The sequence below is a fragment of the Petromyzon marinus genome, unplaced genomic scaffold, assembly GCF_048934315.1.
Source record: "Petromyzon marinus isolate PM22_M1 ecotype Great Lakes invasive population unplaced genomic scaffold, UKy_Petmar_22M1.pri1.0 PM_G_Scaffold_25, whole genome shotgun sequence".
Lineage (NCBI taxonomy): Eukaryota > Metazoa > Chordata > Hyperoartia > Petromyzontiformes > Petromyzontidae > Petromyzon > Petromyzon marinus.
The window spans coordinates 410,613-428,934 of record NW_027422817.1 but is presented as its reverse complement, the minus strand read 5'-3'; the positions used below and the strand labels follow the sequence as shown (position 1 = coordinate 428,934).

At 38.8% G+C, this 18,322-nt stretch overlaps 1 protein-coding gene across 1 annotated transcript; it reads right to left on the bottom strand.

Moving 5' to 3' along the window:
- Positions 1 to 5,681: 5,681 nt before the first annotated feature.
- On the bottom strand, positions 5,682 to 17,098 carry LOC142913360 (uncharacterized). The gene is made up of 6 exons (XM_076060875.1): positions 17,051 to 17,098; positions 12,029 to 12,179; positions 11,734 to 11,855; positions 8,631 to 11,161; positions 8,025 to 8,138; positions 5,682 to 7,156 (listed from the first exon to the last, which is right to left on the bottom strand). Exons 2-6 carry the CDS (start codon positions 12,151 to 12,153, stop codon positions 6,443 to 6,445), a joined length of 3,606 nt encoding a protein of 1,201 aa, XP_075916990.1. The 5' UTR covers positions 12,154 to 12,179; positions 17,051 to 17,098; the 3' UTR covers positions 5,682 to 6,442.
- Positions 17,099 to 18,322: the final 1,224 nt, after the last annotated feature.

Below are 18,322 nucleotides of genomic sequence, written 5' to 3'. Positions count from 1 at the left end.
TAAATGTAATACTACTGTAGAATTCAGTGGTAAATGCAATACTACTGTAGAATTCAGTGGCAAATGCAATACTACTGCAGAATTCAGTGGTAAATGCAATACAACTAGAATTCAGTGGTAAATGCAATAATGCTGTAGAATTCAGTGGTAAATGCAATACTACTGTAGAATTCAGTGGTAAATGCAATACTACTGTAGAATTCAGTGGTAAATGCAATACTATTGTAGAATTCAGTGGTAAAAGCAATAAAACTGTAGAATTCAGTGGTAAATATAATACTGTAGAATTCAGTGGTAAATGCAATAAAACTGTAGAATTCAGTGGTAAATACAATACTACTGTAGAATTCAGTGGTAAATGCAATACTACTGTATAATTCAGTGAAAAATGCAATACAACTAGAATTCAGTGGTAAATGCAATACTATTGTAGAATTCAGTGGTAAATACAATACTACTGTAGAATTCAGTGGTAAATGCAATAAAACTGTAGAATTCAGTGGTAAATATAATACTACTGTAGAATTCAGTGGTAAATGCAATACTGTAGAATTCAGTGGTAAATGCAATACTGCTGTAGAATTCAGTGGTAAATGTAATACTACTGTAGAATTCAGTGGTAAATGCAACACTACTGTAGAATTCAGTGGTAAATGCAATACTACTGTAGAATTCAGTGGTAAATGCAATACTACTGTAGAATTCAGTGGTAAATGCAACACTACTGTAGAATTCAGTGGTAAATGTAATACTACTGTAGAATTCAGTGGTAAATGCAACACTACTGTAGAATTCAGTGGTAAATGTAATACTACTGTAGAATTCAGTGGTAAATGTAATACTACTGTAGAATTCAGTGGTAAATGCAATAATACTGTATAATTCAGTGGTAAATGCAATAAAACCGTAGAATTCAGTGGTAAATGCAATACTACTGTAGAATTCAGTGGTAAATGTAATACTACTGTAGAATTCAGTGGTAAATGCAATAATACTGTATAATTCAGTGGTAAATGCAATAAAACTGTAGAATTCAGTGGTAAATGTAATACTATTGTAGAATTCAGTGCTAAATGTAATACTACTGTAGAATTCAGTGGTAAATGCAATACTACTGTAGAATTCAGTGGCAAATGCAATACTACTGTAGAATTCAGTGGTAAATGCAATACAACTAGAATTCAGTGGTAAATGCAATAATGCTGTAGAATTCAGTGGTAAATGCAATACTACTGTAGAATTCAGTGGTAAATGCAATACTACTGTAGAATTCAGTGGTAAATGCAATACTATTGTAGAATTCAGTGGTAAATGCAATAAAACTGTAGAATTCAGTGGTAAATATAATACTGTAGAATTCAGTGGTAAATGCAATAAAACTGTAGAATTCAGTGGTAAATACAATACTACTGTAGAATTCAGTGGTAAATGCAATACTACTGTATAATTCAGTGGAAAATGCAATACAACTAGAATTCAGTGGTAAATGCAATACTATTGTAGAATTCAGTGGTAAATACAATACTACTGTAGAATTCAGTGGTAAATGCAATAAAACTGTAGAATTCAGTGGTAAATATAATACTACTGTAGAATTCAGTGGTAAATGCAATAAAACTGTAGAATTCAGTGGTAAATACAATACTACTGTAGAATTCAGTGGTAAATGCAATAATACTGTAGAATTCAGTGGTAAATGCAATACTGCTGTAGAATTCAGTGGTAAATGTAATACTACTGTAGAATTCAGTGGTAAATGCAACACTACTGTAGAATTCAGTGGTAAATGCAATACTACTGTAGAATTCAGTGGTAAATGCAATACTGTATAATTCAGTGGTAAATGCAATAAAACCGTAGAATTCAGTGGTAAATGCAATACTACTGTAGAATTCAGTGGTAAATGCAATACTACTGTAGAATTCAGTGGTAAATGCAACACTACTGTAGAATTCAGCGGTAAATATAATACTACTGTAGAATTCAGTGGTAAATGCAATACTACTGTAGACTTCAGTGGTAAATGCAATACTACTGTATAATTCAGTGGTAAATGCAATACTACTGTAGACTTCAGTGGTAAATGCAATACTACTTTAGAATTCAGTGGTAAATACAATACTACTGTAGAATTCAGCGGTAAATGCAATAAAACCGTAGAATTCAGTGGTAAATGCAATACTACTGTAGAATTCAGTGGTAAATGCAATAAAACTGTAGAATTCAGTGGTAAATATAATACTACTGTAGAATTCAGTGGTAAATGCAATAAAACTGTAGAATTCAGTGGTAAATACAATACTACTGTAGAATTCAGTGGTAAATGCAATACAACTAGAATTCAGTGGTAAATGCAATAATGCTGTAGAATTCAGTGGTAAATGCAATACTACTGTAGAATTCAGCGGTAAATATAATACTACTGTAGAATTCAGTGGTAAATGCAATACTACTGTAGACTTCAGTGGTAAATGCAATACTACTGTATAATTCAGTGGTAAATGCAATACTACTGTAGACTTCAGTGGTAAATGCAATACTACTTTAGAATTCAGTGGTAAATACAATACTACTGTAGAATTCAGCGGTAAATGCAATAAAACCGTAGAATTCAGTGGTAAATGCAATACTACTGTAGAATTCAGTGGTAAATGCAATAAAACTGTAGAATTCAGTGGTAAATATAATACTACTGTAGAATTCAGTGGTAAATGCAATAAAACTGTAGAATTCAGTGGTAAATACAATACTACTGTAGAATTCAGTGGTAAATGCAATAAAACTGTAGAATTCAGTGGTAAATATAATACTACTGTAGAATTCAGTGGTAAATGCAATAAAACTGTAGAATTCAGTGGTAAATGTAATACTACTGTAGAATTCAGTGGTAAATGCAACACTACTGTAGAATTCAGTGGTAAATGTAATACTACTGTAGAATTCAGTGGTAAATGTAATACTACTGTAGAATTCAGTGGTAAATGCAATAATACTGTATAATGCAGTGGTAAATGCAATAAAACCGTAGAATTCAGTGGTAAATGCAATACTACTGTAGAATTCAGTGGTAAATGTAATACTACTGTAGAATTCAGTGGTAAATGCAATAATACTGTATAATTCAGTGGTAAATGCAATAAAACTGTAGAATTCAGTGGTAAATGCAATACTATTGTAGAATTCAGTGCTAAATGTAATACTACTGTAGAATTCAGTGGTAAATGCAATACTACTGTAGAATTCAGTGGCAAATGCAATACTACTGTAGAATTCAGTGGTAAATGCAATACAACTAGAATTCAGTGGTAAATGCAATAATGCTGTAGAATTCAGTGGTAAATGCAATACTACTGTAGAATTCAGTGGTAAATGCAATACTACTGTAGAATTCAGTGGTAAATGCAATACTATTGTAGAATTCAGTGGTAAAAGCAATAAAACTGTAGAATTCAGTGGTAAATATAATACTGTAGAATTCAGTGGTAAATGCAATAAAACTGTAGAATTCAGTGGTAAATACAATACTACTGTAGAATTCAGTGGTAAATGCAATACTACTGTATAATTCAGTGAAAAATGCAATACAACTAGAATTCAGTGGTAAATGCAATACTATTGTAGAATTCAGTGGTAAATACAATACTACTGTAGAATTCAGTGGTAAATGCAATAAAACTGTAGAATTCAGTGGTAAATATAATACTACTGTAGAATTCAGTGGTAAATGCAATACTGTAGAATTCAGTGGTAAATGCAATACTGCTGTAGAATTCAGTGGTAAATGTAATACTACTGTAGAATTCAGTGGTAAATGCAACACTACTGTAGAATTCAGTGGTAAATGTAATACTACTGTAGAATTCAGTGGTAAATGCAATACTACTGTAGAATTCAGTGGTAAATGCAACACTACTGTAGAATTCAGTGGTAAATGTAATACTACTGTAGAATTCAGTGGTAAATGTAACACTACTGTAGAATTCAGTGGTAAATGTAATACTACTGTAGAATTCAGTGGTAAATGTAATACTACTGTAGAATTCAGTGGTAAATGCAATAATACTGTATAATTCAGTGGTAAATGCAATAAAACCGTAGAATTCAGTGGTAAATGCAATACTACTGTAGAATTCAGTGGTAAATGTAATACTACTGTAGAATTCAGTGGTAAATGCAATAATACTGTATAATTCAGTGGTAAATGCAATAAAACTGTAGAATTCAGTGGTAAATGTAATACTATTGTAGAATTCAGTGCTAAATGTAATACTACTGTAGAATTCAGTGGTAAATGCAATACTACTGTAGAATTCAGTGGCAAATGCAATACTACTGTAGAATTCAGTGGTAAATGCAATACAACTAGAATTCAGTGGTAAATGCAATAATGCTGTAGAATTCAGTGGTAAATGCAATACTACTGTAGAATTCAGTGGTAAATGCAATACTACTGTAGAATTCAGTGGTAAATGCAATACTATTGTAGAATTCAGTGGTAAATGCAATAAAACTGTAGAATTCAGTGGTAAATATAATACTGTAGAATTCAGTGGTAAATGCAATAAAACTGTAGAATTCAGTGGTAAATACAATACTACTGTAGAATTCAGTGGTAAATGCAATACTACTGTATAATTCAGTGGAAAATGCAATACAACTAGAATTCAGTGGTAAATGCAATACTATTGTAGAATTCAGTGGTAAATACAATACTACTGTAGAATTCAGTGGTAAATGCAATAAAACTGTAGAATTCAGTGGTAAATATAATACTACTGTAGAATTCAGTGGTAAATGCAATAAAACTGTAGAATTCAGTGGTAAATACAATACTACTGTAGAATTCAGTGGTAAATGCAATAATACTGTAGAATTCAGTGGTAAATGCAATACTGCTGTAGAATTCAGTGGTAAATGTAATACTACTGTAGAATTCAGTGGTAAATGCAACACTACTGTAGAATTCAGTGGTAAATGCAATACTACTGTAGAATTCAGTGGTAAATGCAATACTGTATAATTCAGTGGTAAATGCAATAAAACCGTAGAATTCAGTGGTAAATGCAATACTACTGTAGAATTCAGTGGTAAATGCAATACTACTGTAGAATTCAGTGGTAAATGCAACACTACTGTAGAATTCAGTGGTAAATGTAATACTACTGTAGAATTCAGTGGTAAATGCAACACTACTGTAGAATTCAGTGGTAAATGCAATACTAACGTAGAATTGAGTGGTAAATGCAATACAACTGTAGAATTCAGTGGTAAATACAATAATACTGTAGAATTCAGTGGTAAATGCAACACTACTGTAGAATTCAGTGGTAAATGCAATACTAATGTAGAATTCAGTGGTAAATGCAATACAACCGTAGAATTCAGTGGTAAATGCAATACTACTGTAGAATTCAGTGGTAAATACAATAAACCTGTAGAACTGCTCACGCTCTTGTGTGCCGGTTACCTAACATTTACAAACGGATGCTCAGAAAAATAAACATCCCCAATATCTGCATTACCGTATATGTTCAACAGTATGAACATGCAACTCTTTGTCGCTTAATGCAGATACTCTGCAATGGGTATACAGCACAGCGCTCATACGTGCTGGTTTCTGTATGTATGCACCGACACACAGGGCATAAAACGAAACAGGCTGCATCAAGTGTTTATTCGTATATCAACACGAAACGCATCGTTAAACCTCCAAAATGTAAAAAGGGGCAAACGCTCCCAACATTTTCTATTGAACACATGAGTACAGTATAACGTAATGGACACATCTTCCATTTTCTTTGGTTCTTTCGGTAAAGTCACCACCACGTAGAATGAGAATAATAAAATAATAAAATAACACGATAAAATTCTCACGACGTTTCGGCCACAACGCAAGCGGCCGTCTTCAGGTGAAAGGAACAGACCCGTCGGGACTACAGAGCTTCAATGAACGTTGTTAAAATTCGTAGCGACTTTTTAGCTGGTTGGGAGAAGTGAGGCACCTTGACAAAGGGGTTTACATATCAAACAGGAGAATTTAGCATTGATATGTAAACCCCTTTGTCAAGGTGCCTCTCTTCTCTAAACCAGCTTAAAAGACGCCTCGAATCTTAACAACGTTCGTTGAAGCTCTGTCGTCCCGACAGGTCTGTTCCTTTCACCTGAAGAAGGCCACTTGTGTTGTGGCCGAAACGTCGTGAGAATTTCATTGTTATTTTATTTTGTTAATTTATTATTTTATTCTCATTCTACGTGGTGGTGACTTTACCGAAAGAACCAAAGAAGATGAATCCTTGCAGTCACGAAAGCTTTAAATAGAAACATCTTCCATTCTTTCTTAGCTTTCTTTTATATACGCGAGGGATTTGCCTCTCGAACGGTGGGGTTCACGTCGAAAAATATTTGACGCCTGGCACGCCCTAAGCCCCGCGGTGGAAATAGGCTATTCCTTTTTCACGTCCGTTACAATAAACTTTGGTTTTTGCACCACAGGTTTTGACTTCAGCATCGGTCCAAACGGACCGCTGTCTTCACCTGATGGTTTCCTCTGCTCGTGAATGAGACTGGGACTTCCCGGTGCAGTTCCAGTGGTATTTGAAACTGTGGGAGGCTGATGGAAAGGACTTGCGCCCGCGGATTTTGGAGAACTGAGAACGGACTGAATTTGAGACGAGTTAGACGCTGATTTTACATTAAAAGGGTTTCCACTACTTGGTTTAGGACTCACCGGAGGTGGTGACTTGACAGGAAAAACGGCGTTCTTAGTCTCTGAATGACTCGACGCCACACTCATGCTAGATGGCTCGTCATCTTTGAACAAGACGCTTGGGAAACTGACTGGTCTGAATGGTTTCGGCTTCCACTGGTGAACTCGTGGTGGCTCAGTTACAATCACCTTCTTAGGCATGCCAGCACAACTGCCGGATCGGATGGCATCAAGCATGGCCAGACGTGCATCCTCGGGCCTACGCTCTGTACCTGTGGCCCCGTTACCCACAAGGATGACAGGAGGTGGTGGGGCTATGGGGACTGGAGGAGAATGCACAGGTGCAAGCCGTGGCCGCACTGTGGCTGAGTCGCCCGAGTCGGCTTCTCTCAACTGCTGAGACACCAGTTCTTCGTCTTCTGCTGCTGCCGCTGCTGCTGCAGATGGGGTCTATGGAAACCAGAAGACAGTAGAACACAGCAGTCAACGAGACACCAAGACTTGTGCTACCTGGGGTAACAACACTTCAAGTTCAGACAAATCACGCCATTGTTCGATGCCATGCAAACGTACATCCTCAAGCTCAAAGAAAATTATGTTGAAGGACGTTTTTGTTAATGTATTAATGGGAGCAAGACAAATAGGCCCTAATATGCGTGATTCGTGTAATTTGCAACAGCTGTCAGGTTCACAAAAGTTCCATTATCCACGGCCCTATTCTTCCTATTATCCTCGATTATCCCCGACTTTTTCATTAGTCATTGCGGAATGGCTTCCTATAATCTGAGATTTTTGAAGGTAAGTGTCCCACGCGGGCACATACATCCTTATCTTACAGAAACTTTTAATTAAAAAAATCACTTTGGCCAAAGCAAATGAACGGATGGCACTTGCTTTGTTTATACACTGCATGGGAAATCAAAGACACAAAGACGAGACACACACACACGAGACACAAATATCCCCACCCTCCCCCACCCTGTACAGCTGTCACTGACTCTTGGAGCAAGTGATGTTAGCACGTGCTAATGTTTACACACCGCACCGGGTACTCATTTGAGGCCGAGTCACGTAGAAGGGAAACAATAAAATAATAAAAAATAAAACAATAAAATTCTCACGACGTGAAAACCACACCTGATGATGATTGCTTGTGTTGCAGTCGAAACGTCGTGAGAATTGTATTGTTATTATTCATTATTGTTTCCCTTCTACGTGGTGGTGACTTTACCGAAAGAACCACGAATGTGAATCCCTGCAGTCACGAAAGCTTTAAATCAAAATTAAATACACAGCTGTCACTTGCATTCCCACTTACTTTTCTCAGTCGTTTCCCTCCTGCGCCTGATGGAACAGCGGGAGAAATGCGAGCATCTCTCTCTGCCTCACTATCAACAGCTGCCAGCATTGTCTGCAGATGTTCACCCGAAACCTAGAATATAACGGAACAGCGACCAGAACATTTACGGAAATGTACAACGTTTCACGTTAGCAAGGTAAATGTTTAAGGTAATATTGTTAGCTCTTTCGGTAAAGTCACGTTGAAGGGAAACAATAGAATAATAAAAACATATATAAAACAATAAAAATTCTCACGACGTTTCGACCATAACACGACCGTTTGTGTTATGGTCGAAACGTCGTGAGAATTTTATTGTTTCACATATATTTTATTATTTTATTGTTTCCCTTCAACGTGACTTTACCGAAAGAGCTAAGAATATGAATTACTGCAGTCACGAAAGCTTTAAATCAAAATGTTTAAGATAACTTTAATTATACATGTGCAATCATGGTTAACAATGCAGGTTCTACAAATACTTTTTTTTAAATAAACGAATCACATTTAATTTAGGCTAAACACAACATTTTCCATATTTATTACAATATTTTAAATGTGACGATGTAGACAAAGCAGGCTGACCTTTCTCAATGTGCCCACGTTGTCTGTAGACTGAAGCGCTTCCATTAGGGAACCATGTGCATTGTTATCCTTCACAATTGGTGTTTGCACCACAGGTTTTAACTTCAGCATCGGTCCAAACAGACCGCTGTCTTCACCTGATGGCTTTCTCTGCTCGTGAATAAGACTGGGACTTTCCAGTGCAGTTCCAGTGGTATTTGAAACTGTGGGAGGCTGATGGAAAGGACTTGCGTCCGTGGATTTTGGAGAACTGAGAACGGACTGAATTTGAGATGAGTTAGACGCTGATTTTACATTAAAAGGGTTTCCACTACTTGGTTTAGGACTCACCGGAGGTGGTGACTTGACAGGAAAAACGGCGTTCTTAGACTCTGAATGACTCGACGCTACACTCACGCTAGATGGTTTGTCATCTTTGAACATGACGCTTTGGAAACTGACCCGTCTGAATAGTTTTGGCTTCCATTGATGAACTCGTGGTGCCTCGGTTATAATAATCACCTTCCCCGGGTCACCTGGAGCATTTGGAATGTTGGCATTTTCTTCCGTAGAAAACTGTGGTGGTGGTGGAATCGTGAGCTCATCCTGTTCACAATTTACCTGAATTGGTGGCAAAGCATGTACAGGTGTTGTATTTGTTGTGGTTGTGCCACTGTAAGTTTCATTCGGAGCATCAATGGCCTTGTAGGCTGTTCTCTTGGCAATGGCAGATGCCACGTAGATGCTGGAGGCCCTCCTGCCGGGACGGAAAAATGCATCTTGCTTTGAGCTCGATGGTGGTGGTGGTAGTGGTGGTGATGTGGCAGTGCTGGCAAGTGGCTCGGTGGCAGAGTGTTGCTGAGATATTGCCTCCGTAGTACACTGGAGGGAATGGGACCTCTGGAATGGGCGAGCCACAATTGAGAGCCCTGATAAATGAGGAATCATTGGTGGAGGAATCACTGGTGGGGGAATTAATGGTGGAGGAATCACTGGTGGAGGACTTAATTGTGGAGGAATCACTGGTGGGGGAATCAATGGTGGAGGAATCACTGGTGGGGGAATTAATGGTGGAGGAATCACTGGTGGGGGAATTAATGGTGGAGGAATCACTGGTGGGGGAATCAATGGTGGAGGAATCACTGGTGGGGGAATTAATGGTAGAGGAATCACCGGTGACTGATGTGCTGTATGCTGTTGTGGATTGGCTGTAATGTCACCGATCTTCGCTGTTGAGTCGTATTTCAACGTTTCTTTGATTTCTTTTGTAGCATTGGTTGCAGTAGCATTTTCAGTCTTGCCGGGTTCTGTTTTATAAGGTGGTAGAAGGAATGGGACATCAGCTGTTCCAGGTTTTGGTCTTATGACTGGCTTGGAAGGAACAATTCTGTAAGTGGTCAATCCCACTTTAGGAAGGTAATCTCTGGTGATTTCATTTGTGGACCTCCACCGATCTGAAGGCTGCTTACAGACAGGAAAAACTGGAGAAGATGTTTCAGCAGAATTCTTTTGACATTCAACTTCAGGTGCACGTCGCTCTTTTGAAATTGATCGAGTCTTGTGAAAAATTCTGTTTTGCATCGAAGCCCCAGGCTCATTTGACTGGTCCATTACTGGCTGTGAAGTTTCATTTATTTCGGATACTTTTTCACTTTTAGTTAGCCTTGCTTCTGCAATAACCTTGCAAACTTTGTCTGGCTCAACTATTTCTTCTCTAGCGCCGGCAATTTCTTGACGGATTTCCACTGGCTGGATCAATACAGACTCGTCCACGTGCGTCTTGTGTTGGCGTGTTACCAGTTGTTCCGTATGCTGTTCGGATGATGCATCCTGTCGCTCCAAAGGTATACTCTTTACTTGCTTGTCCACAGATTTGGCATGCACTACGGGGATTTTCTCCACGTGCGCATTTAGAAAGGTTTCGTTTTTAACGGGCATTTTATCCAGGCACTTTAGACTTCCTCCACCACGCCTTCCTGCCCTGCTTAACTCACTATTAGGTTTGGTGGACGTGTCAGGGAAAGCCACGGGTAACCTTTTACGTCCGGGGTCTTGTTCACCCACGACACAACCAGACGCTTCTGCGGTGGCCCCAGTAAAAGACCCACAAAGGGCATGTTTGGATTTACGGTCAAGTTGCTGGGCCAAGGCAGATTCCCGAACCTTGGCAAGGAAGTCGACTTTCGCTTCATTACCATTCTTTGTCTGAGTAACGGGTGGCTCGGCAGAAACCTGCGGCGCGTTTCCAGCCTCGTTTCTATCGGCTGCTTCCCTTCTTTGCACATCATCGCGAGCTTTGAGAAACTGCAAAGGTTTTTCTGAAGGTCCTCTGTTGACATCTGTTGCCACATTGGCATTTGTCTCATCGTTCATGTCGACTTTATCAGTTTTATCGGAGCTGCTGTCCGCAGTGGCTTTCATCACTGTTGAATCTGGAAGGGCTGGCTCTGGCTTTTTAACCGGCTCTACAGTAGAATCAACGTCAGCCTCTGTTTTATTTATTTTTACAGTTTCCACGTTGTGGGGACCACTCTTAGACCTCGAGTCATCATCTGCAAACAAGCCAAAAGCATAATTTTTACATAATGTTTAAATCACAAATGCCACACCCCAATTATTCCACGTAAATTTTTTTTTTAAATGGTGATATTATCACTCATTTGCTTTTCGCTCATTGCACGCTTTATGAAACAACACTGAATTTTGTCACACGTTAAGTAGTCTTCTTTGGCTCTTTCGGTAAAGTCACCATGTAGAATGAGAATAAAATAATAAAATAAAATGACACAAAAAATTCTCACGACGTTTCGGCCACAACACAAGTGGCCTTCTTTAGGTGAAAGGAACAGGTTTGAACAGGTTTGTTCCTTTCACCTGAACAGGTCTGTTCCTTTCACCTGAAGAAGGCCAAATGTGTTGTGGCCCAAACGTCGTGAGATATTTTATTGTGTTATTTTATTTTATCATTTTATTATTTTATTCTCATTCTACGTGGTGACTTTACCGAAAGACTCAAAGAATATGAATCCTTGCAGTCACGAAAGCTTTAAATCGAAATTGTTAAGTATTGTGCTACGTTATTCTTATTTCCGCGACTAACCGTTTTGTGTGTGAAAGCGCTCACCCGTCGTCAGCCCCATTTCAAGTTCAGCAATTAACTCGTCCAATTCAACCGTTGCTGCGGCACCGGCGTTAGCCTGCGCCAGGTCTGACGGGCCTCCTTGCACAGCGTTATCAGCTACGGCCCTGCGCCGACATTAACAGACAGCACAGACTGACGTGGGGAACGTGTTCTTTTAGCGTGACAGGACACGTGACGTGGCAGCGTTTTCAACGCATCTAAATTAAAATGAAAGGAGTGTGTCGCGTGTAAAAAAAGAGCAAATCTGCCCGAAGAGGAATGGGTTGCGACGCCTTACCCAGCTTGTTGAGATGTGACGCAGAAAGTCTTCTGCGTCTCAGACTTGGCGGTGGGTCCTTGTTCAAGCGTACGGGGCGACGACGCTTCGGGCTGTTGCCTTGTGACATCAGGATCGCCGCCCATTCCAGCACCCTCGTTCAAAGATGTTTCTGCGGCGGTAATCAACGTCCAACGACGTAGATGAACGAGGTCCGTTAAACATTGCGGATATGAACACCGTGACGTACTTCAGAACGTTGAGCAATGTTTTTTATATTCTTGGTTCTTTCGGTAAAGTCACGTTGAAGGGAAACAATAAAATAATAAAGTATATATAAAACAATAAAAACTGTTGATAAATACACTGTTTAAAAATAAATAAATTAATGCGGACCGACACACCTGATGATGACCGTTTGTGTTGTGGTCGAAACGTCGTGAGAATTGTTTTTATTGTTTTATATATATTTTATTATTTTATTGTTTCACTTCAACGTGGTGACTTTACCGAAAGATCTAAGAATATGAATTACTGCAGTCACGAAAGCTTTAAATCAAAATTTAATGTTTTTTATTTTTTTCAACGAGTGACGTGAATCCATTTTCTCGGACAAAATCGTTAAAGTTCGCGCAAACTATCACGCTGTGTAAGAGCACTTGGGGGGTGGAAAAAAAATCGGGTTCTTTTCATTTACGTCTTCAACACCACAAAGATGTCTTATTAAAATCCACAAAACGCGAAGCGTAGAGTAATTTTTGAACGCGGACGAATGGCACTCTTTCGCCGTGCTGTTCGGCATCTCCACGAGCAAGCAATTTGCAAACCAATGGATTTTCTCCGACGTGAACGTGTCATCAGTGCGCGGGTTGCTTCGAATAAAGGCAAACAGCGAGGCAGCATTTACATTATGAGACCTCCTTTGCCAGGAACAAGATATAGCAATAGGTTTTACCCTTTTAACTGGCACAAAAAACTGACACCTTTATTCAAGGCATCGTGTCTGCAATAACCACAACACAAGCAGTCAAAATGCAAACAAAAAAGACAACTCTGAAAATAATATTGGCACTGTCCTTGAAGTTGATTGGTCCACACCCGAGACGGCTTTCTTTAGAGCCTAGTCTCCACTGGTGTTGTACGCCTTTTGGCGTCTTCTGGTCCAACACCAGTGGAGACTAGGCTCTAAGAAAAGCCGTCTCAGGTGTGGACCAATCAAATTCAAGGACAGTGCCAATATTATTATCAGAGTTGTCTTTTTGTTTGCATTTTGACTGCTTGTGTTGTGGTTATTGTAAACATGATGCCTTGAATAAAGGTGTCAGTTTTTTGTGCCCGTTAAAAGGGTAAAACCTATTTCTATAGCGAGGCAGTATTTATACTGCGAGGCCGTGGGGCTCCATGAATGAGGAGGCATAAAAGGCGTTCCCATCGTGATCTCAGGGCATCTGCTCTGGGGGTTTCGTGTGAAGTTTTTGTTCAACAAAAAGAGCTTTTGGCCAAGTGTGCTTTACAACAACCAGAATAAACACCGTGGCCAATGATGACATCTGGTCACCGTTACATTGCATTTATGGCTTTTATTTTGGTGATTTCGAAAAGTTTTTTTTGGTTTTGGCCATGTTTTTGTTTATTGTAGTACGGAGTTAGACTGATGGCCTTAATCTAAGTTGTCTTGTGGTTGTTGTTGTTGTTGTTTGACTTGCATCCCACTGGGATTTTTGCACACAGCGTTGGTGGTGTACGGTGCTATTTCAGGAATATTTTGATGTTTTTTTCCTGGATTTTCTGTTTGCAAAGTCACACACAAAGTCACTTTAAGATGTTTTCTTGTTCATGTTTTTGTTTGTTGCGGTTGCACCCGATTCAAGAGCCGGATGGCTCACAGGGCTATACCACATAAATGAAACTATGGAACTAAATGAACTATGGAGAACAGACTTGCTGAAATGTACAAATTGTGCATGAAAAGAGTCAACTTACACGAACGGTAAGCAAAAGTACGAGTCCAACATTGGCAGAAGAAATTGCTTGTGAGTTTTTTTGACCACTTCAACGTGGTGACTTTACCGAAAGATCTAAGAATATGAATTACTGCAGTCACGAAAGCTTTAAATCAAAATTTAATGTTTTTTATTTTTTTCAACGAGTGACGTGAATCCATTTTCTCGGACAAAATCGTTAAAGTTCGCGCAAACTATCACGCTGTGTAAGAGCACTTGGGGGGTGGAAAAAAAATCGGGTTCTTTTCATTTACGTCTTCAACACCACAAAGATGTCTTATTAAAATCCACAAAACGCGAAGCGTAGAGTAATTTTTGAACGCGGACGAATGGCACTCTTTCGCCGTGCTGTTCGGCATCTCCACGAGCAAGCAATTTGCAAACCAATGGATTTTCTCCGACGTGAACGTGTCATCAGTGCGCGGGTTGCTTCGAATAAAGGCAAACAGCGAGGCAGCATTTACATTATGAGACCTCCTTTGCCAGGAACAAGATATAGCAATAGGTTTTACCCTTTTAACTGGCACAAAAAACTGACACCTTTATTCAAGGCATCGTGTCTGCAATAACCACAACACAAGCAGTCAAAATGCAAACAAAAAAGACAACTCTGAAAATAATATTGGCACTGTCCTTGAAGTTGATTGGTCCACACCCGAGACGGCTTTCTTTAGAGCCTAGTCTCCACTGGTGTTGTACGCCTTTTGGCGTCTTCTGGTCCAACACCAGTGGAGACTAGGCTCTAAGAAAAGCCGTCTCAGGTGTGGACCAATCAAATTCAAGGACAGTGCCAATATTATTATCAGAGTTGTCTTTTTGTTTGCATTTTGACTGCTTGTGTTGTGGTTATTGTAAACATGATGCCTTGAATAAAGGTGTCAGTTTTTTGTGCCCGTTAAAAGGGTAAAACCTATTTCTATAGCGAGGCAGTATTTATACTGCGAGGCCGTGGGGCTCCATGAATGAGGAGGCATAAAAGGCGTTCCCATCGTGATCTCAGGGCATCTGCTCTGGGGGTTTCGTGTGAAGTTTTTGTTCAACAAAAAGAGCTTTTGGCCAAGTGTGCTGTACAACAACCAGAATAAACACCGTGGCCAATGATGACATCTGGTCACCGTTACATTGCATTTATGGCTTTTATTTTGGTGATTTCGAAAAGTTTTTTTTGGTTTTGGCCATGTTTTTGTTTATTGTAGTACGGAGTTAGACTGATGGCCTTAATCTAAGTTGTCTTGTGGTTGTTGTTGTTGTTGTTTGACTTGCATCCCACTGGGATTTTTGCACACAGCGTTGGTGGTGTACGGTGCTATTTCAGGAATATTTTGATGTTTTTTTCCTGGATTTTCTGTTTGCAAAGTCACACACAAAGTCACTTTAAGATGTTTTCTTGTTCATGTTTTTGTTTGTTGCGGTTGCACCCGATTCAAGAGCCGGATGGCTCACAGGGCTATACCACATAAATGAAACTATGGAACTAAATGAACTATGGAGAACAGACTTGCTGAAATGTACAAATTGTGCATGAAAAGAGTCAACTTACACGAACGGTAAGCAAAAGTACGAGTCCAACATTGGCAGAAGAAATTGCTTGTGAGTTTTTTTGACGTAATAAACATCAACTTGTATGCGCATTTGAAATTTAAATTTGTGCAAGCTTTCAGAATTTACGTGTATTTTAAATCAATAATGCTTCCATCAAAAGCGCAATTGATTAGCACCTCACATTATCACGTCTGGCTACGTACGGTGCGAAATAATTGCAACATACATTAAATATTGTTTGGATTCAAACAGAACGTCACGTTAATGTCAATCACGTATGGCTACGTACGGTGTGAAATAATTTCAACATACATACATTAAATATTGTTTGGATTCAAACAGAACGTCACGTTAATGTCAATCACGTCTGGCTACGTACGGTGTGAAATAATTGCAACATACATACATTAAATATTGTTTGGATTCAAACAGAACGTCACGTTAATGTCAATCACGTCTGGCTACGTACGGTGTGAAATAATTTCTACATACATACGTTAAATATTGTTTGGATTCAAACAGAACGTCACGTTAATGTCAAACATACAATGCTTGACCTGTTTGTCCATTGGAAATCCAAATTCCAGTTTTACAAAACATCATCAACAACCAAACAATAAGGTAATGGTGTCGTTTAGAACATAGGTAGCCAATGAAATAAAAAATAGAGCACTTGGTGGAGTATCCAAGAGCTTTCATTTCGAAATCTATAACGTACACTTACACTACCACTTTAAACGAGTTGAATATGTTACGTTACAAGCACCACAACTGCCCTTTAAACAAAGATTCACAGCTCAAACACAGGTTGAAAACATAACATACGTACGTGTTCAACATATGTATGAGCAGTTGTGTAAGATGATATATCTTATGAGATTCCACAAGAGATGTTTGACAGCCAGTTATATGTGCCAGCCAAATAAAAGATTTAAAAAAAATCCAATTGGTTGTCCTTGTTAAAGAGCCGCTGAGCTCAATTGCCTTTGCCAGCTGGAATAAAGTTAGTCTGAAATTGCATGGAACATATGTAAATTAATAATATGTAAATCACTAATTCGAATGTTTTTTTTTGTTGGTATTTTGGCAGGCTGTTTGCTCCACAGCCTGTCAACATTTTCGTGGAAAAATGAGGACCAGGAAGGTTAAAGGACTTTCAAAAGATCCTTCAATTAATCCACACACTTTCAAAGGAAATGGTGCCCCTGCTGCAAGGTTATGCAGTTGTTTTACCTTGTAAGCATTGTTCTGCAGTATGAAAGTCAATTTTATATCTGAATTAACATGCCCTAAAAAAACTCTTAATAAATAACATATTTTATCAAAGTAGCGTAATAATTAGCCAATTGTCGGAACACGATTACAATTTTGATCACAAAATATCTAAATGAACAACCATTTAAAGAAACAGTTTATTGGATTAAAATTACTTCTGGCCTCCATACTGCTTATACAGAGCCATCTATTCCAATGAAGCCGTGCATTTTACAATATTTACCTTCTTCATTTTCATCCTTTAACGGTAAGCGCCCAGAACTTTGAGCGGAGGCTGAGAAACACAAAACAACATTTCCATACATGTGAATGCCATTCATTAGCATCAGCACATTTGACTTACCCATAACCGGTCAAGTGAATTCTTTAAGGTTCAAAAAGCAGCTGGCTGTTAATATAAAACATGTTCGTCACATGCATGCACGCACACACACATACACATAAGTACTCACATACACTCACAATCACATATATACATATACACACTATGTACATGCTCACTGGACCAACTTGCTCACTGATTGGATGACTGTTGGATTGTGATGCCACCTGACTAACAAGAACACAACTGACAGCATGCAACTCCCATCACAACACATTGCACGGTACGATGCCATAGTGCGGCACATTTCTGTGTAATCTATCACAACAAGACAAGATTTCATCCATATAGTAATAGGTTTTACCCTTTTAACTGGCACAAAAAACTGACACCTTTATTCAAGGCATCATGTTTGCAATAACCACAACACAAGCAGTCAAAATGCAAACAAAAAGACAACTCTGATAATAATATCAGAGTTGTCTTTTTGTTTGTTGTGGTTATTGCAAACACGATGCCTTGAATAAAGGTTTCAGTTTTTTGTGCCAGTTAAAAGGGTAAAACCTATTACTATATCTTGTTACTGGCAAAGGAGGTCTCATAATGTAAAATATTTCATCCCTTTTACTGGCCATCTGTGAAAATGAGCTTCAGAGTTCATCAGATTTCTCCAGTCTAAATAAAGATTCTGATGGCACCCCAAAATTGCAAAATGTCTCTCTTCACAATAATAAAAAAAAAAAATTCGTTTGGTCGATGAACAATTCATCCCGGCCAAATCTCTTAAACATAATTCACTATTGCTTCGCGAGGACATTAAACCCCGGAAACATTACTGGGTTAGGCACTTTAACATTCCACGACTTCAACCCTTCATTAAGCGTAACAATGATGATGCATTCTGTGTTGATGTCCTCAAAAATAAGTCGCCAATTAAATATTTCACCTTGTCATCATATTACAAACGGTGCTTTGACTGACGACAGACATCGTGGGGCTCATAGACTCTTTGTGTTTCTTCGGTAAAGTCACGACGTAGGTAAAATAAAATAAATAAAACAACTACATTAAATCACGACGTTTCGGGGGCAACACCAAGCTTCCGTCTTCATGGGGAAACCGTCACGGCAAAATTGCTGCATCAACTCGATACATAAATTCAGGTGGAAACCG